The sequence below is a fragment of the Mirounga angustirostris genome, unplaced genomic scaffold, assembly GCF_029215605.1.
Source record: "Mirounga angustirostris isolate CCGP_5_RB_7025 unplaced genomic scaffold, mMirAng1.0.hap1 SCAF_3, whole genome shotgun sequence".
NCBI lineage: Eukaryota > Metazoa > Chordata > Mammalia > Carnivora > Phocidae > Mirounga > Mirounga angustirostris.
In genome coordinates, this window is record NW_026991711.1 from 162,208,014 (window position 1) to 162,227,621 (window position 19,608).

Genomic DNA, 19,608 nt, shown 5'->3' on the forward strand with positions numbered 1-19,608 from the left:
ACTTTACATTATTCTTCATATTATTGTCTGTTGAATGCTTGTGATAATCTACATATTCTAGGACAGTTATAATTAAACTATAATTCCTAATAATCTGGCTAAATTTAGACAGAATGCAAATATTGGGGAAAAATGCAAATTCTCAACTAAACATAGTAGTTTGAATTCCCAGTGAGTAAGAAAGGAAAAAGGACTCCAAAAATGTAGGGTGGAAGAATCTAGTCTGAAATAGTCTATAACCTGTAATTTTACTGCTAGTTAGAAAATGGTTATGATTTGTCTTAACACAGATTCCCTGGAAACAGAGCCTGATACAAAAGCTTACATGCTAACACTTAATAATTTTGAGGGTGAGGAGTCACGTGCAATCCCAGGGAAGTAGAAGCAAGGGGAAAGGGAAGTAAAGCAGAGAAGGAGGGAGAGCAAGTGCATGGAGTATGTTTCTGATCTGGCCTCACCTCCCCAACAGCCATGGTTGGTATCAAAATGGTGGACTGCACTCCGTGGGACTTCCTCATTTCTTGATTGTGTTACCTGTCCCTGGCAGGCTGGTGGCCAGGCATGAGGGTCTCTCCTTATCAGTTACTCTATGTGTGGGGGCTCTTTGGTGATGGGGGAGGTAGCAGTAACAGTGGTCACACTTCAAGACAGTGTAGCGGGGGCACCTGGGTGGCTCAGTCGTTAAGCATCTGCCTTCGGCTCAGGTCATGATCCCAGGGTCCTGGGATCGAGCCCCACATCAGGCTCCCTGCTCCGCGGGAAGCCTGCTTCTCCCTCTCCCATTCCCCCTGCTTGTGTTCTCTCTCTTGCTGTGTCTCTCTCTGTGAAATGGATAAATAAAATCTTAAAAAAAAAAAAAAAAAGAAGGGACGCCTGGGTGGCTCAGTCGGTTAAGCGTCTGCCTTCGGCTCAGGTCATGATCTCAGGGTCCTGGGATCGAGCCCCACATCCGGCTTCCTGCTCAGTGGGATGTCTGCTTTGCCTTCTGCCTGCCCCTCCCCATGCTTGTGCTCTCTCACTCTCTCTGTCAAATAAATAAAATCTTGAAAAAAATTGTCTCTAATTTAAGTGAATCTTTAAATTGGCCTGTTTTACATCTCTTATGGCAATTTTGAAACAAAACTTCCATACATGTTCATCATTAAATTCTCTGAAAGGGCTTTTTTTTAACTACTGAGGTTCAGATATCAAACACACATAAATATTGTTGTAGTAATTGACATGATTAATTTTTTCCCTTAATGATGCTGATATCGTGTGTGTGTGTGTTTTACATTCTGTCTCACTCTGATTAGTACGTTATAGTGGCCATAATATTAGGAGTGTATGAGAGAAAAAGTTCTGCGCAAAGACTACAAAGTAGCTCAAGCTAGTTCCTTGACATGTCATGCTTAAAACGGTAACCATTAATTACATTTATGTGGCAGGAAGGGACGGGGGAGTGGGAAGAAGAGAGGGAGAGAAGAAGATATTTCAGGCAAACTCTCCTCTCCTCACCATTGGGTAACATCATTACCTGCATGGTAAAAACAACACTGGTGCTCACTAGATCGTTTTTGAATCAATGAATGAATGACTACCCCTCTGGGACTATTAGATACCGTACACTATTGCTTGAAGGCATCTTCCTATTCTATGATTCTGTGGTTTCTTTACTAAAAGTTGGCTAGCTTGCAAATTTATTTTAAAGTCTGAGAAGCAAAATGCTTCCAGATGAAAGGCAGGGAGAAAATACTCCTCAAGCCGTCCACTTTAGCGCCTGGGAAGCCTAATAAATATCATGATCATTTACACACGGATAAGCAATGGAAATTCATCAAAGCTGTGTAAAGTAAGAGCACTAACTTGCGTCTGGAAGAAGAACTTTGTGCCAAAATTGATTCCAGCCAAAATCAGCTGTCCTGTTTTCAGTTGTGCACAGAAGAAAGCAGGCGGCCACCTTTCTGATGTGATTTCTCGCACCGATCAGGAAAAACTGCTGAAGTCACGAGGCTGCTCCACTCAGAGCCCTCATGTGAGTCATACGAAAGCTCTAGCCCTGCTGACCTCTGGCAGAAAGGTTGCGAACGAGGACAGGAGAGGCAGAGGGGAGAGGTTCAAGTGCGGGTTTTCTCCTTGAACCTAGAAGATTATGGGTCAAGAGCTGTGTACGAAGACTCTCCAGCCTGGATGGCGCTGCCATCGCTGTTGGGAGGGAGACGATGCACACAGCTGCCAGAGGACAGTGCCTGAGCCCGAGCCGGCGGAGGCTGCGACCGAGGTATTTGTCTCGCAGGAGGAACATCTTCCTCTGTTGATAAACTAAGGAGTTCAGAGACTCCCTTTCTGAAGCAGGGTCGGATTTTTCTGCGGTAGGTCTAAACCAATAAAAGGAAAATCCTATTAAAGTCACAGAGAATTTATGGCTGTTGTTATCAAATTTGTGGATGTTCTTGTAAACCAAAAGGGAAAAACAATCGTGTGCTTTGGGCTGCACAACACTCAGTTGACTTAAAGTTGAGAAAGTAGTTATTCTCTTGTAATCTCCGAAGTCCTAAATGACAGAGCTGAGCCTCACGAAAGCAAGCTGCAGTATTGGTATGCTATGGATTCAAAATCTTGATGATTAGCTTGTGATTGTTAGCAATGACATATGAGAAAATCATTCCCCAAAAAAGATAAATTAAGAGGACATGAGGAAAAAAAAAAAAAGGCTGAGTTAAACAGAGAAAAATTGGAAACCATCCATCAAAGAGATTTAGGCTAACCGAAGTGTTTAGGACATATTTTTAAGTGAAGAAAGAATGTAGATTTTCTGCAGTTGATATCATCATGTCTTTTTTAAGGATATGGCTTTCAGGAAAGGACTTGCTTTTTGGGGTGTAGGAGGCTTAGAAAACATCTGAAGAGTGACAATCAGACAAATGAAGAAAAAATAGTTTCTGCCAGCCACTGAGTCTTGACTTTGCATATATTTTATTCCTGTACTTTCCTTTTTCTCTAGCTGGCAGACCTAAAAGAAGCATCATGTTCCATGACTTCATTTCACCCCAGGGGACTTCAGGCTGTCCGTGCCCAGAAGTTCAAGAGTAAAAGGCCACAGAGTAACAGTGATTCTTTTCAGGAAGAAGATCTGAGGCAGGGTTTTCAGTGGGTGAGTGAACATCTGATGTGGGTGAAGAAAAATTTAATATGTGCTTGTCTAGGGAGGTTGGCCCTCCCTTCTAGGGCAGTTATGGAGAGGGCCTTTCCAAGTATACTCTGGCAATGCTGTCTAATTTCTCTGGGGGGAAAAAGTCAACCTTAAAAAAAAAGTGCTCTTTCTTTCTCTCCCACCTCTCACCCCTCCCCATTCTGCTCAAGCAGAGGAAGAGCCTCCCTTTTGGGGCAGCCTCATCTTACTTGAACTTGGAGAAGCTGGGTGAAGGTTCTTATGCTACAGTTTACAAGGGGATTAGCAGGTGAGTGACTCATAACTGGGAGAGATTCTGCAGATGAGGATCTCACTCCTCTGATTCGAAATTATAGAGCTGGGGGACACAGGGCAGAAGTTCGTGACCAGTGCAAGACACCATAGTCAACAGGGAGAGACGCGATGATTTAAAGAGCCTTGCAAGAAAAACGAACTTCTCTTGCCCTGATTAAAATCAGCCCACTGAAATGTTTATCAGCTTTTCCTCTCTTTTATTCAATTCGAAGTAGAATCTTTCTACTACGAACCCAAGGAACAAGTACTGCTGTTCACAAGTGCAGTCTCTAAAGGGTTTTTCATATCTCTCCCTAAAACACGACGACAGAGGTTTGCAATGACAAACTTGAGTTTGCTCCTTCATTCTTGTTTTACCTTCTTAGAGGAAACTGAAGTTGGTTTCTACAAAGCATGATATATGCAAAAAATGATTAGCCCTGGGGTTTGTATACTTGAAAAATATACAAAATGGCTGGAGAATAAAAATAATGCTAATCCAGAAGGCAAGGGCCCATTTTGGCTAATGAAGTTGTTAAACAAATATGAATTTCATTGCTTTAGTCAAGATGGGACAGTTGGAGGTTTGATTTCTTTAATTTATGTTACTCCAGTGGAGAAAAATAATGGCTCAACAGTGGTTAAGTGTTCATTTTAAAAATGTAATATAAATACTGCAAGACTATTTATTATTTATCCTAGTAATCGTGTTATTATTTTTACATGGTGAAACAGGATTTTAGGGAACTATCATTTTAAATATATTATTTAATTGAATTCCACAAACTATCTTAGGAACTAAGAATATAAAATATTTCCTTCAAAGGACTCACCTGAGTAATAGGGTAAAAAATACATTAGAAATATTTGTTTAGGGGTGCCTGGGTGGCTCAGTCAGTTAAGCGTCTGCCTTCAGCTCAGGTCATGATCTTAGGGTCCTGGGATCGAGCCCCCTGTTGGGCTCTTTGCTCAGCGGGGAGTCTGCTTCTCCCTCTCACTCTCCCTCTGCCCTCTCCCTCTCTCTCTCTCTCAAATAAATAAACAAAATCTTAAAAACAAAAAAGAAATACTTGTTTAAGTGCATAGAAATGTATGTACAAGTATATTCATTGCAGCAAGATTTGTAATAGAGAAAGTAAAAACCTGGTCACCTCACTAATGGAGGACTGGCTAAATAATCACCATGCAGTGAAATAGTGTGCAGCCATCTAAAGTAAGAGGTAGACGTACTGATATGAAAAGATGTCCACTATTTTAAAAGACAAAAGCAAGTTTAGAATAATATATACCCTATATTCTCATTGAAAAAAAATTCCGATGTACCATGCATGTGTAAGTTTATATATGCATAGAGGAGTCTGGAAAAATGCACAAGATTATGAAAAATAGTTATTTCTAGTGGTTGAAACTGTGGTGGGGAAAGAGAGATTACTCAAACTCTTTACTTTATTCCTTACCACAAAGGCATTACATTTATCATTTAAAAATAAGTTTAAAAATGTCACAGAGATAGATGCCAAATAAATTCAACATCAGTTACTAGTTTTTAAAAACTCTGAGCAAAATAGGAATAGAATGATAATTCCTCATGATGTAGAATATTTCAAATCATCAATTCACATACTTTTTTTGTTAAATACTAGAGACATCCCGTTAAGTTAGAGATAGGGTGAGAATGCTCATTATCCTTTACTGTTAAAGATTATCATAAAAATTCTAGTCAATGCAATGACAAAAAAAGACTGATATAATTTTTGTGGATTACAGAATTGCCTCCTCTGAGGGAGGGAAGGGAATCATCTAAGAAACCAGTAGAAGCAGTAAGCTAGAACAGTAAGGTGATCAGTTACAACATTAAAATACACTTATCAAAAGTCATTTTATGTATTAGCAATAACCATTTAATAGAAAATATAGTAAGGGAAGTGACTCTTACAATATCAACAACAAAAATCATTAGTATCAAAAAATGGGCAAAGATTTACTAAGGGACATTAGACCTGAGAAATAGCCAGATGGGCATTCATTCATTCTACTAATATTTATTAAGCACCTACTATGTGCCAGGCACTATTTCAGCCAATAAAGAGTCACTGGAGAACAAAGGAGACAAAATTCTCTACTCTTATGGAGTGTACATACTAGTAAGGGTAAGATAGGCAATAAACAAATTAATGAAAGACTGATTCTGTCAAAGAGTGAAAAAGTGCTTGGGAAAAAAATAAAACAGGGGCACCTTGGTGGCTCAGTCGTTAAGCGTCTGCCTTCGGCTCGGGTCATGGTCCCAGTGTCCTGGGATCGAGTCCCCACATCGGGCTCCCTGCTCAGCGGGAAGCCTGCTTCTCCCTCTCCCACTCCTCCTGCTTGTGTTCCCTCTCTGACTGTGTCTCTCTCTGTCAAATAAATAAATAAAATCTTAAGAATAAATCAATAAATAGGGCACCTGGGTGGCTCAGATGGTTAAGCGTCTGCCTTCGGCTCAGGTCATGATCCCAGGGTCCTGGGATCGAGTCCCGCGTCGGGCTCCCTGCTCCTTGGGAGCCTGCTTCTCCCTCTGCCTCTCTCTCTCTCTCTGTGTCTCTCATGAATAAATAAATAAAATCTTTAATTTTTTTTTAAAGATTTTATTTATTTATTTCAGAGAGAGAGAATGAGAGAGAGCACATGAGAGGGGGAGGGTCAGAGGGAGAAGCAGACCCCCCGCCGAGCAGGGAGCCCGATGCGGGACTCGATCCAGGGACTCCGGGATCATGACCTGAGCCGAAGGCAGTCGCTCAACCAACTGAGCCACCCAGGCGCCCTAAATAAAATCTTAAAAAAAAAAAAAAAAAAAAGAATAAATCAATAAATAAACCAGTGAAGTGGGATAAGAGCGCCAGGGTGGGGTGGTAGGACTATTTTAAATAGCGTGCTGAGAAGGGAACACTTGAACAGACTCTGACAAAGGTGAGGCGCGAGCCCTGTGCGTGAGCGGTGGGAGAGAGCCTCCTGCAGAGGGAGTAGCAAGTAACAACTCCCTGAGGCAAGACTAGGCCGGACATTGGAGGGGAGGGGAGAAGAGCTGCAGTTGCAGTAGATTAGGTGTCTAAGGTCTGGTGGATTATTCCAGAGACCATTGTAAGTACAGAATATTTGGGTTAGAAAATCTCATAGTGCAAAGATGTCAATGATTCTTTAATTTCAAGTTTTAATATATCATAAATGTGTTGAAAAGCTACAATACTAGTGTAGTATAAGGAAAGTGTAGTATAAGAAAAAATCAGATCAAGGAAATAGTGTAATATAAGAAATAGTGTAGTATAGAAATAGTGTAGTGTAGCATAGTACAAGAAAAGACAGATCAAAGAAATATGATTTTTTTAAGTCCAGAATAGTCACAAACCCAAGTATTAGTAAGATCTAATATATATATAATCATGGTAACCTGTCATATCATCAGGGAAAAGAAGATAGTCCAATAATGAAGCTGGGATGATCATTAGCAACTTGGAAAAAGTAAATACACAATATGAATTCCTAGTAGATTAAAGAGGTAAATGAAAAAGAAAAGATAAGAACTAGAAGAATAGGGACGCCTGGGTGGCTCAGTCGTTAAGCGTCTGCCTTCCGCTCAGGTCATGATCCCATGGTCCTGGGATCGAGCCCCGCATCGGGCTCCTTGCTCAGTGAGGAGCCTGCTTCTCCCTCTCCCTCTGCTGCTCCCCCTGCTTGTGCTCTCTCTCTGACAAATAAATAAATAAAAATCTTAAAAAAAAAAAAAAAAGAACTGGAAGAATAGGTAAAGGAATTCTATCTAACCTTTGGGCTGGAAAGGTTTGTCTATACATAATACTGAAGTCAGAACCCTTAGGAGAAGATTAGAAGCATCCATGGTGCCCCATCTACACATGTATGTTCTAAGGAGCCCTAGTTCTGAGAGATCTTACTAGATGTTCATTGAAACACTTACCATTGTCAAATCATTGCAGGGAACCCTAAAACAAAAGTAAAAATGTGATTCTTTATTATAAGTGCTCTCAGCATCTTTAAAATGTTAATGTATACCATGACTGTCTAAGAAAGATAAAGAAAATTTTTAAAGCATAAAGCATTTTCTAAACATATTTGACCAAAAAACTGTTTTGGGGATGAGGAGAATGTCACAGAGGTATGCTCTGAGTAAAACATTTTGGAAAATACTGAACTTCATAAAAATTTTAAAGTTCAAAATTTTAAAGACATGTGAAAGTAGACAAAATAAATTGGTAAAAAGTATACACAAAACATTTCAATGAAAAGGTGGGCAAGTAGGCAAATCACAAAAGAACAGAAAAGACCAAAAAACTTAACAAAATTCAGGTCCACAATTAGTTAAAGAAATAGAAATTAAAATATGATAATCCTTTTTAGGCAAATTAAATAGGCAAAAAAAAAATCCTTTTTTTTGCAAATTAAATAGGCAAAAAACAAACCCCATATTTATGGGGCTATGTCAAAGGGACACAGGAGCCAATTGAAAGGGCTCACAAAGGATAAAGTTGGAAAATTTGAGTAACAAAATAAACTAATGTTGAATTATAACCCAAAGTGTAAAATAAATATCTATGAGTCTACACTGCTATGAATAAATGGCTCAGTAAATTAATAAATGAGAGAGAAGAGACAAATTTCCTGTGCAAAAGAATTTCAAATAATTTATGTAAATAACTGAAGAGGGTGGAGCATAAATCCCCACACCTTAAGTGTGGGTTACTCATGGTAACATTCTTCCAAAAGTACACTGTGGAAAGGGAGTAGGGGAAGAATAATCACAGTGAATAAACCTGACAGACACTACCTCAGCTGGTGAGTAAGGCCAATATCAAAAGTCGTAAATTCTGACAATAGTCTGTACCCTTAATATGATGTGATGAAATGGCACTTTACCTTCTCAAAAACCATAACCGCAGTCTAATCATAAAAAAAAAATTAGAAATGTTCCCATAGAGAGGTATCCTACAAAATTCTTTACCAGTATTCCTCAAAAACTGTCAAGGTCATCAAAAACAAGGAAAGTCTGGGACGCTGTCCTAGCCAAGAGGAGCCTAAAGAGACATGACAACTATATGTAATGTGGTATCTTCGATGGGATCCTGAAACGGAGAAAGGACATTAGGTAAAAACTCAAGAAATCCTGATAATATATAAATGTATCAAAGCGACACATTGTACACCTTTAACCTCCAAATGCTGTATGTCGATTACATCTCAATTTCAAAAAAAAAAAGACCAAGATAAATAGATTTCTTAAATGTATACATATCTACTGTGATATCTACTTTAAAAGAGATAAAAAGAAAGCATTTTGAAATCAAATTGGAAAACCATAACAAACTTATAAATGCTGTAGAAAAGGAAAAAAAAGGAATGTGTAACAGCAAATACATTTTTTAAACTTAAAAATCCTCTATAATCCATCACTCTAGCACAGCGATTGCACATTCACACAAATTATTTAAAGTTACAAACATGGTATGCTTGCTATTTTGTATTCTATTGTTCATTTTATCATGAATATTTTCTAATTTCTACATGTCTCTGGATTTAAGCTTTTGTCATGAATTCAAAGTATTCTATCATATTGATGTACCACACATTTTTAAATTGTTCTAATGTTGATCATTTCAGCTATTTCTACTTTGTTCTATTATAACATAGTAGAGAATATCTTACATGCATTTGGAATTTTAAAAATCATTATTAAATAAGTCTATTGGGAAAAATTCCTGGGTCTGGTACTTTTATGGCTTTTCCTGTGTATTATCATGTTGCGCTACCCCCAAACTTTACCAATGTACAACGCAACCCATAATAAATAATACAATTTTACTGCAAAAAACTAAAGAATTCTCAATAAACTTTAAGCTTTAGTTAATAATAATGTATCCATATTGGTTCATTAATTATAACAAATGTATCATACTAATATATTAACAATGGAAGAAACTGGATGAGGGGTATATGAGAGCTCTCTGTACGATCTTCTCAATTTTTCTGTAAATCTAAAACTGCTCTAAAAAATGAAGAAACACAAGAAAACAAAAAGCCTGCCCAGTGTTGGCAAGAAAGTGCTGGAATGGCCAGTCAGTGGTGTGAACACTCTGTGGCATAATTTGGGAACATGCGTTCAAAACAATAAAAACTGGTGCACAGCATACCCTGACTTATCAATTCCAACTCTACCCTAAGAAAAGAATAGGGGCTCTGTGAAAAGATAGCGCGTAAACATGACCATGACTGTATTTTTATAATGGCCCAAAGAAACAATGTAAAAGCATTTGGAGGTGGCTAAGCATAAACACACTGTAGTATATTTATGTGATGAAATATTATCTCATTATTAAATATCACACAGTACAAGAATGAGTAAAAGAGGGAGGGCTGGGTGGCTCAGTTGTTAAGCATCTTCCTTCCGCTCAGGTCATGATCCCAGGGTCCTGGGATCGAGCCCCGCAACGGGCTCCCTGCTCAGCGGGAAGCCTGCTTCTCCCTCTCCCATGCCCCCTGCTTGTGTTCCCTCTCTCACTGTCTCTCTCTGTCAAATAAATAATTAAAATCTTAAAAAAAAAAAAAGAATGAATAAAAGAAAAATTAGATGGAGGAAAAGCAGGTTACTAATAACATGATATGAATCCCACTGTATTAAAAATAATGTATTTAGGGGTGCCTGGGTGGCTCAGTCAGTTGGGCTTCTGCCTTCGGCTCTGGTCATGATCCCAGGGTCCTGGGTTCCAGCCCCACAACAGGCTCCCTGCTCGATGGGGAGTCTGCTTCTCGCTCTCCTTCTGTGCTCTCTCTCGCTCTCTCTCAAATAAATAAATGAAATCTTTAAGAAAAATAATATATTTATCTTCGTATGAAAATCTCGGTTCTCCAGAACTTCACCTACATGGGTGAACAAAATGATGAATAAGGGGAGAGCAGGAGGAGATAAAGAGAGAGAGGTAATAGTAGGGCTGGGCAGATCAGGGGGCACCTAGGAGATGGTTGTAAGAATTTGGCTTTCATTCAGAGTGAAAGGTGAAGATAACAGTGGGTTTTGAGCAGAGAAGTGATTTGTTCTGACTTTCCCTTAGAAAGGGTGCCCTGGGCTACTCTGTTGAGAGAAGACAGTAGGGGAACAGACATGAGAGTAGGGAAACTGTTAGGAGGTCACGACAACAATTCAGATGGAAAATAAGGATGGCTTAAAGTGCACAAATGGAAATGAAAAGACAAGATACATCGAAATATTATGAGGCTGGATTTGGTGGGGGGAGGGGCAGGGTTCTGTGCTTTGCAGTGTTTTATCACTTTGGTAAAAAGAAAGAAAATATTTTGATATACATACATATGACTTTTTAAAACTGTTTATTTTGAGAACATTGTGGATTCATATGCTGGAATATATTTGGAAGGAAAAGCTGCTTTGGTTACACTTTGTTACACTGTCCTTAGTATAAACTGCTGCTATGAACTGCTGTGAACCATCTCAATAAATGTGTGCCCCCCCCCACCCCGACTCTTCTAGGATAAATGGACAACTAGTGGCTCTAAAAGTCATCAGCATGAATGCAGAGGAAGGAGTCCCATTTACAGCTATTCGGGAAGGTAAGAACCAAGAGATCTGTTTTACAAGCCCTCAATTTGGTAAAAAAATACATTGAGTCTATCCATTCGGCATCTGGCTTTTGATATTTCTAGAAGTAATATTATAATTGCAACTGTATTCTTCCTAACGGTTTTCAGAGTATATTTATACTATCATTTTATTATTTATTCTTGAGGAAATTAAGATTCAAAACTATTATATTAGTTGCCCAAGACTATGAACTCGATGTGTGTTCACTAAATGCCCTCTATGTGTTTGGTCCCATGCTAAAGTGCTAAGGCTACCCCAGACAAATCCATATAGAAGAGAAAAAATAACACACCCACACAAATTCTCAGTAAGTAATTTACCTGGAAATCATAAGTTGTTTAGATAGCATTTAAGGAACTCTTTGGGAAGGCATGACTTTTTAGTGTCGTCTCTGTATGTTCTCTGTACCCTGGGCACTATAGTAAGTAGGTGAGGCATCTGGCATCAGATGGACTCGGGTTTGAATCCTAAATCTACCAATTACTATGGTGTGACCGTGAGTAGACTAGGTTACCTGTTTTAGACCCCATTTATTGCAGAAAGAGGATCATAGTACCTCTTCTATTGAGTTGGTATGAGAATATGTATCTAAAGCACATATCGCATTTTCAGAGTTCAAAAAATATTGGCTATTATTATTCCATTCTTGTTTCTTTCCTTTAATGATGTCTTGTTCACTATCAGGATAACTAATAATTTATAGTATAAAAATCAAGAAGGGCGCACCTACCTGGGTGGCTCAGTCGGCTAAGCATCTGACTCTTGATTTTAGCTTGGGTCTTAATCTCAGGGTCTTTCATTCAAGCCCCACGTTTAAAAAAAAAAATCAAGAAGGCAATATAGTAAAAACAAATCATCAAAAATACAATTTATTAACCTTTTACATGAGCTGTTTAAAATAAAATGATAGGATTGCTATCCATTTTAGCAAAAACAAACAAACAAATGTCGCTTCCCTTTTTAACTACTTTATCTTCCCCTCTTTATGGAACACATACTATACGCACAGCATCTTGCTGGGCCTTGTTAAGGATGAGAAGAAAAAGCCCTGATCTTTGCTCTGTATTATCTTCAGTTTTAACAGAGCAGATGATTCAAGTTACAAGTGTTAAAATGGAGGTTAAAAAAAAAAAAAAAGATGCAAACTAAGATGAGAACCAGTGAGTCTCAGTGTGCCTAATGGAGTCAGTAGATTTTGAACCAAGCTTGGAAGGATGGGTTATGCAAAGAGGCATGGAAAAAGCAATTTAGAAAATGAGTTTATAACTGAATTTGATGCCATTTTCAAAAGTCTTTTACAGCCCCTGGGAAATATGTCATTTTGAATTTGAGTAGAGGGGCCAAATGGCTGTCAGGTTAGGTGGGGATTCATCCTGGTAGGATCAGGTGCATTCTGGAGGAAAGCAAGATTTTAAGTGTTTAATATAATGGAAGCTGCATTTACTAATGTACTTATTAGTGGTCCCCATGAACGTATGATCAGATTTAGAAAGAGATGTGTGGATAGGTTGAATAGTATTTCTGAACATAATAGAAATCCCCAGGTCACCAATATAATGGGAGAGTCTCTGGCCCAGCTTCACTGCATTTTCATGGTGTTGCCTTTGTGCATTCGAGTTTGCCTATTACTTCAGACCTGCCACGCTCAGATTTTTGCCCACAGCCAAGTTTTTCAGGTTGACATTTGACTTAGCAATGAAAAATTTTTGCCAGTTTTGCTAACAGATGGCTCTCAGCATGGTTCAGAAAAGCTGGATCTGTATTGTTCTGTATGGTAGATGTTTCTTTTATTGCATATTTACTGAGGAATTGCCTCTCCCTCCCAGGTGTTTGCAATTACATTCAGTATTCATCTGTGGACTTCCTGGGTTTGTTTTATGGACTTACCTTACGTGAACGCTTTGCTTGTATAATATTAAAAACCACAAGAGGATTTTTGACACACTGGAGGTTGTTAGGCATCCACTTTCCAACAACGAATGTTTCTTTTTCCATCACTGAAAAAGCTGGGAGCCCTCGTTAAAGAAGCCCTCTCCCCTCAAGAGGAGATGAGGCCTCATTTGAAAATTCTGGCACTGTCCCATTTTTCCTGTAAGAACTTTAAGGATGTGAGGCTAGGGAGACAGGAGGTTAAATGAGAAGGGATGGAAGGCAAAATAAGAACAGCTGGAGTTCATTAGTTAAAATCCAGGGTCACTAGCTAAAAAGGCAACCGAAAGCCACATGCAGAAACACTGAACAAGTAATGCAGATTTTTTTAAGAAAAGCCTTGAAGCAGGAATTACTTTTCCTGAACAGTTCGGCTGCTCTGATGGGATATCAGCCAAAGAATTACTGAGTAGGATTTTACCACATGGATGGTCTCTCTATATGTAAGTAGAATACATACGGTGGTTCATTAATCTGGTCATTTGGAGAACTATTTGATCTTAACATGTAATATGATGAAATTAGCAACAGTGGGAACAACACTAAGGGAAACGTATCTTAATATATGTGCCAGATACCTCTCATGTGTTACCTCTTTCAATCCTTTTAAGAACCTTTGGAGATAGATGCTATTATTATTCCAATGGATAGCCACGATTCAAACCAAATCTCTCCGATTCAAAAATCTGTACACTCTCTATGAATATTCTACAGATAGTCTACAAATATTTATTGAGCACCTACTATGGCTAGGCACTAGGATGGCTGCTGGATACATAGTAGTGCACAAAATAGACACGTTCCCTGCCCTCATTCCTTTGCTAATTAAAAAGATTAGCTGCCTTCATAACAACCTGAAAAAGATCTTCCCTAATTGGCTCTAGAATTATATTTTAACTGTTTAGTTTTACAACTAGGAGAAAATACTTTCATTTGAACAGGTGAATATTTTAAGCTTTTATATAAGAACACATTCCCTAGTTTTACAAAACTGTGTATCATTACCTTATCTTAATAACGTGCATCATTTTAAATATCTTTCAAAAAAAATAGACTTTTGGTTCAAACCCAGGACTTTCAGACCCTCAACATCATTTGTTTAGGAAGCAATCATATAATTAAATTGTTTTGAAGACTAGGCATATGACATAATCTTTTCTCCCCCTCCCCCCTCATTATCTTTTTTTTTTTTTTTAAACACATCAACTCTAGGAGGTAAAGCATGTTATTTTTGTTGTGCGGATGAAGGAACCTGAGCTTCAGGAGGTTAAGTAACTTGTCTGAGGCCTCAAAACTAGTAATCAGAATAGTTAGGTATTAGAATCCATTTTGCTCTCATCCTACTTTATTATGATAAATTTAGAAATCCATAACTCAAGCATTTCTCCTCTAGCAAAAGAAAAATAAAAATAGAAATCTGTTTTTATGATACATTTTGTATAAATGTTAAGCAAAATGCAGAAGAAATATTTTAAAGGAAATAATATTGTATGTTTGTCAGTTCTGATTCTATCCTGTACTTTATAGCACCAGTAATTGCAGTGTTTAAATTAGAAACAGTTTTAGCTGAGGATCTTTTAAGATCATTCTCTAATAGAAAACATTACAAAGTAATTATTCCCAGTCCATACACGAGAAAACTGAACCAAAAATAGACTAAGGAACCTCCCCAAGGTCATACAATGAGGTAGAGGATACGATAAGAACGCTGACTTGCCTGTTACTACAAATAGACTGCGGGAGGCCTGGTTGACAAGAAGTCCTCCATTGAATACAATCAAATCACATCACAGACATAGCATATTTTCATATGCATAGTTACATTTTTATAAAGCAAAATGATGTCAGGATGATGATATGGGATCAGATGACAATTGCAAAGAAATCAGATGACTACTCATCTAACATTTGTCTTAGCATTTAACATTATCTAGATTTCTTTTCTTGGAATGAATAACTTGACTCATTTACTTGATTTATGACACCCAGGCCAGAAGAAATGTAACATCAGGAACCACACTCTTTAATTCGATGTCCAGTGGTGGTTGGGGGTGGAAATTGACTCCATTATTAACTCCTACATAAACTCAATTACAACGGTTTGGTCTGCACTAATTTACAAGCACTTACTGAGCACCACATGCCAGGACTACGCTAGCTGCTAGAGATACAGAGACAGGGACGGGGACAGTCCAGACCTTCAAAAGCTTACAGCCAGCCAGCCATTCACTACATGGAGCTGTGCCGTAGGACTTTGAGTGCCAACCTTGCTCTTCCTTGTCATCGTCATCTTTTACATAAACTAAAACAGAAAACAGTAGAGTAACAATAAAACGTCATGACCCATTGCACTTGGAAAGCACCGGTTTTCCTAAAACTTTACTAAGCCAAAACCCTAGTGAAATTTAACAAAACCAAGAAACTAAATATTCTCATATCACTGCAAGATGAAAATAATTTTTAAAATTATTAAATATCTTACATATATGAGAATCAAACTAAATGCCATTTAATGTTCAACCAGTTGGTCCTACTATGTTTGGACATTTAAAATAAAGAAAGAAATACTTTGCATTTTTAAAATGAACTGAATAGGGGTGCCTGGGTGGCTCAGTCATTAAGCATCTGCCTTCAGCTCAGGTCATGATCCCAGGATCCTGGGATGGAGCCCCGCATCGGGCTCCCTGCTCTTTGGGAAGCCTGCTTCTCCCTCTCCCACTCCCCCTGCTTGTGCTCCCTCTCTCACTGTGTCTCTCTCTGTCAAATAAATAAATAAAATCTTTAATAAAATAAAATGAATAATGTTCAGCTGTGATCTGATCTTTGGGATTAAGTTGTTTTCTTCAGATTTTCTCTTTGGCTTTCTGAGTGTTCCCATACCAAGTTAATATATGCAGAATCCCTACAACAATGCCTGGCATGTGGTAAATGCTCAATGAGGTATCATCATCATCATCATCATTGCCATGATCACCAAAGTATTTTGGAAGCACTCAAAGAAATTCCATTGTGATTCCACTTGTCTGGAGCTTTAAAGACTCCCCAATTTATCTGTGTGTCTTTTCTTTGAAGAAAAGCAAAGATAGGTATACTTAGAATATGTGAATTAAAAAACAATAATTTTACAGGAATCAGAATGCTCTGATTTTAGGATCTTTCCCCTTCTCAGTCAGCTTTTGTATCCTTCAGCTTGTTAGCCTGCAGAACACACCATATCTTACTGTGAAGTGCATGAGGCAGCCTTGAAACGAGAAGACCTTTTCGTCTTGGGTTTGAGACCTGCACATCTGAGGCTGTAAGCACTTTAGATCCCTTTGGTAGATAGACTGGACAATATATCAATACCATGAGATAAATGCTTTAAGCATCATCTACTCTTTCATGTAAATTGCCTATTATTACTCACCAAAAGTCACAGTGTCCATATAAGTATTTCAGTAGTTCTGGAGTGCTAAAAATGCAGTTGGGTAGACATGGCAATAACACTCACAACATTTATAATGTAATGAGGAAGACAACGAAAGGAAAGTGTCTCTCACAGAAACACCCTATGCCAACCAATTATGGGTATAGAAATATTAGGTGATTAGTGACACTATATAATATTCTATATCACTAGAGATATAGCAATAAGCAAAAAAGACCGAAGTCTCTGCTTAAGGGTGGAGATAGAATATTAACAAATAAACATATAATAGGTTAGGGGTAATAAGTGGTAAGTGCTATGGAGAAGGATAAAAGCAGGGCACAGAGACAGAGGATCATTAGTGTAAGTCATGGGTGAGGAGGCTGCTATTTCATTGAAAAGGGTCATGGAAGCTCAAACTTTATGTGTGTGGTTTGAGCAGAGACCTATAGGAAGCAAGGGAGAAAACATGCAGGGAATGAGATAAAGGGGTTATAAGCAGAGACAAGGACAAGTGTAAGACTCAGGGAGGAAATGTGTTTGGAAGTGTCCAAAGAACAGCTAGAGCCAGGTGAGCAAGGACAGGAGTGTGAGCTGATGAGGGCAAGGAGGGAATGTGGGCTGGACAGGCCATTGTGAGTCCTTTGGGTCTTACTCTGAGTGAGATGAGAGACCACTGGAGAGTTTGGAACCAAGAGAGACTTCCATCTGAGAAGGACCACAGCGGCTGGCTGTTCTGTGCACAACAGACTGCAGGAAGGGAAGGAGGAGGCAGGGAGAGACTAGCTAGAAGGGATGTGCACTGATTCAGTCAAGATAGGAGAATGGCTTGGCCCGGGATGGTAGCAGAGAGTTGGCAAGAAGGGGGGATTTTGCACATGTTTGGAATGTATTGCCAACAGATTGGCTGAATTGGATAAGGGTGTGAGAAAAAGAGTTGAGAGGAGTGTAAAAAGATTTCTGCAAAGAAATTGTGAATTGAAAATAAGACTAATAATATAGATATAAGTGCACAATACAGATTGTAAAACTGACACTTTTTCTACCCCTATAAAATAGAAATTACCAAGAAAACTATATAAAATATTTATACCCACTGTTAGCAGTGAGCCTCATCCTAAGTAGGTATTGTTCCTTGAGCTTTTTAGCAAATGAGAGTATGAAGCCATCATGATTAAGAAAACATGCCACCATGATTTTAGAAAATAAGCATCACAAGGGGCGCCTGGGTGGCTCAGTCAGTTAAGCATCTGACTTTGGTTTTGGCTCAGGTCATGATTTCAGGGTGGTGAGATCGAGCCCCACTTCGGGCTACACGCTGAGCGGGGTGTCTGCTTGAGATTCTCTCTCTCCCTCTGCCCCTCCCCCCAATATAAATAAATAAATTTTTAAAAGAAAAAAAATGAGCATCATGAGTTTTAGTAATATCAAACTTAAGTAAGAATAAAATTGTATTATAAATAAAATATCTTCACAATATTCTTAGCAATTGCAGCTTTACCATATCTGTTAAAATCTAGTTTTGGTGCGTGCTTTGTAATGCCTGAACGCATGCGTGTGTGTGTACAGGGAGAGAAAATGAACATAATTCATAAATAAAAATATACCCAAAAGTCAGCATTCTCAACTGATGGTCAGAGTCATTGTTATAAATATGGAAGGTGCTGAAAACCCTAGCAGGAACATAACATAAACAAAATTTAAAGATATTAACCTGGGAATGGGGGTTTACTGGAGTTCAAGATAAAAGGGAGGGGCAAGAAGCTGATGCCTGGGGTATTAATTCTAATTTGCAACCATGTGATGCTTTCCATTTTTCCAAGGGTTCCACGCATAACATCTGATTCCATCCTCATATCAACCCTGTGAAGTCAAGTCAGAAAAGGCCTTATCTCTTTTTCAGTAGGAGTGAACTGAGACTGGGGTTGAGATACTCTCCTGAGCTTGCTGGGATAGAAAGCGACAGGGCCAGGATTCCCATTAGGGCCTCTGGCTCCACAGTCAGTTCTCTGTGAAGACATTCCATAAATATATTTGACAAATTAAGTGCTTACTCTTGGCTGAGTGTTGTGCTAGGTGGTACGGCGGCATCCAAAAGAGAGGGAAAGTCACTCCCTCTATTCCCATGGAGCCTTTGGTCTGGGGCCCCGGACATTAAACAGATGCCTATGAAACTGTTCACTACACTTACAAAGCAACATGTTTGTAAAAGTGGGATAATAAATTTAGCTCATAAGGATTCAGGGGGCAAAAAGTAAAGTTAGAATATTAGTCATCAGAGCAAAGAAAGGTTAGCGGGTATAATAGGGCTCCTTTGATGACTTGAGGTTCCCAGCTCAAACTGATGGTACCTAAAGAAGGAAATTCACTAGGCCGATAGTTCGGATAACTATGGGCTAGCAGGGCGTGGATGATGTCACCAGGAATCCATGCCTCTCTATCCTCAGCACTGTTTTTCTCTGCCTGAGTTTTAGTCCCAGACAGACTCTCACCAGGTGTTGGTAATCTGGCCAGAGCAGCTTCTGGTGAAATCAACAAAATAGGGTTTGTGCCTGGTCTCTGAACCGATCGCTGGGGCTGAGAGTGCTGTGCTCCGATGGGCCAGGCCTGGGTGACACACTCAGATCCAGGTAAGGGTGGGGTCGGCCCCACCAGAATAGCATGGACTAAGTGTCCCCACTAGAAAGAATAATGGCTATCAGGAGGGCAAAACAACAGAGGATCCTTACAACAGGGCAAGATTCCTGAAAGAAGTAATTTGTTCCAAAATTTGAAGGTAGTATTTGAGTTTGGTTTTGATCTCACGGAATTCTGGGAAAGAGTTGGTGTAGGAGCTTCATGACACGCAAGCATGCCCTGCAGAACACGGATTTGAAGGCTTACACAACTTTCCCTTTCCTGTAAGTCTTAAGGACACTATTCACTCATGCAGGGGTGTCCTGAGCTGAGACTCACCATCTCCTTATTATGCCTTTTCTGGTCTCCACCCTTGTGAAGCTAGAGGGTCTTCCTATCCCTGAAGCCCCCAACGACAGCCTTTCAGACTCCTTCCCAGCCACTCACTGGCCTTTTGCAGTGACTTCTCCCTTTTAAGGTTGCCTTTAGTGACCTAATAATAATCTGTTATTAAAGATGCAAGAGACAGTCCTTAGACCTCCTCACTCACACTCCCCTGGGCTCCCCAAGTTT

General features: G+C 39.1%; 1 protein-coding gene across 4 annotated transcripts in view; it reads left to right on the forward strand.

The window, feature by feature from the left end:
- The first annotated feature begins 1,895 nt into the window (after positions 1-1,895).
- The window catches only part of CDK15 (cyclin dependent kinase 15), an 80,311-nt gene continuing 62,598 nt past the window's right edge, over positions 1,896-19,608 (forward strand). For 3 of the 4 annotated variants that reach the window (XR_010410270.1, XM_064586926.1, XM_064586927.1), the window contains exons 1-4: positions 1,896-2,260; positions 2,984-3,133; positions 3,343-3,440; positions 10,974-11,053. Coding sequence is in view for 3 of the 4 variants with exons in the window: in XM_064586926.1 (XP_064442996.1) it covers positions 2,132-2,260; positions 2,984-3,133; positions 3,343-3,440; positions 10,974-11,053 (457 nt within the window). In the remaining variant the exon portion in view is untranslated. The remainder of the gene's footprint in view (positions 2,261-2,983; positions 3,134-3,342; positions 3,441-10,973; positions 11,054-19,608) is intronic. The other variant, XM_054506063.2, reaches the window with a different exon arrangement.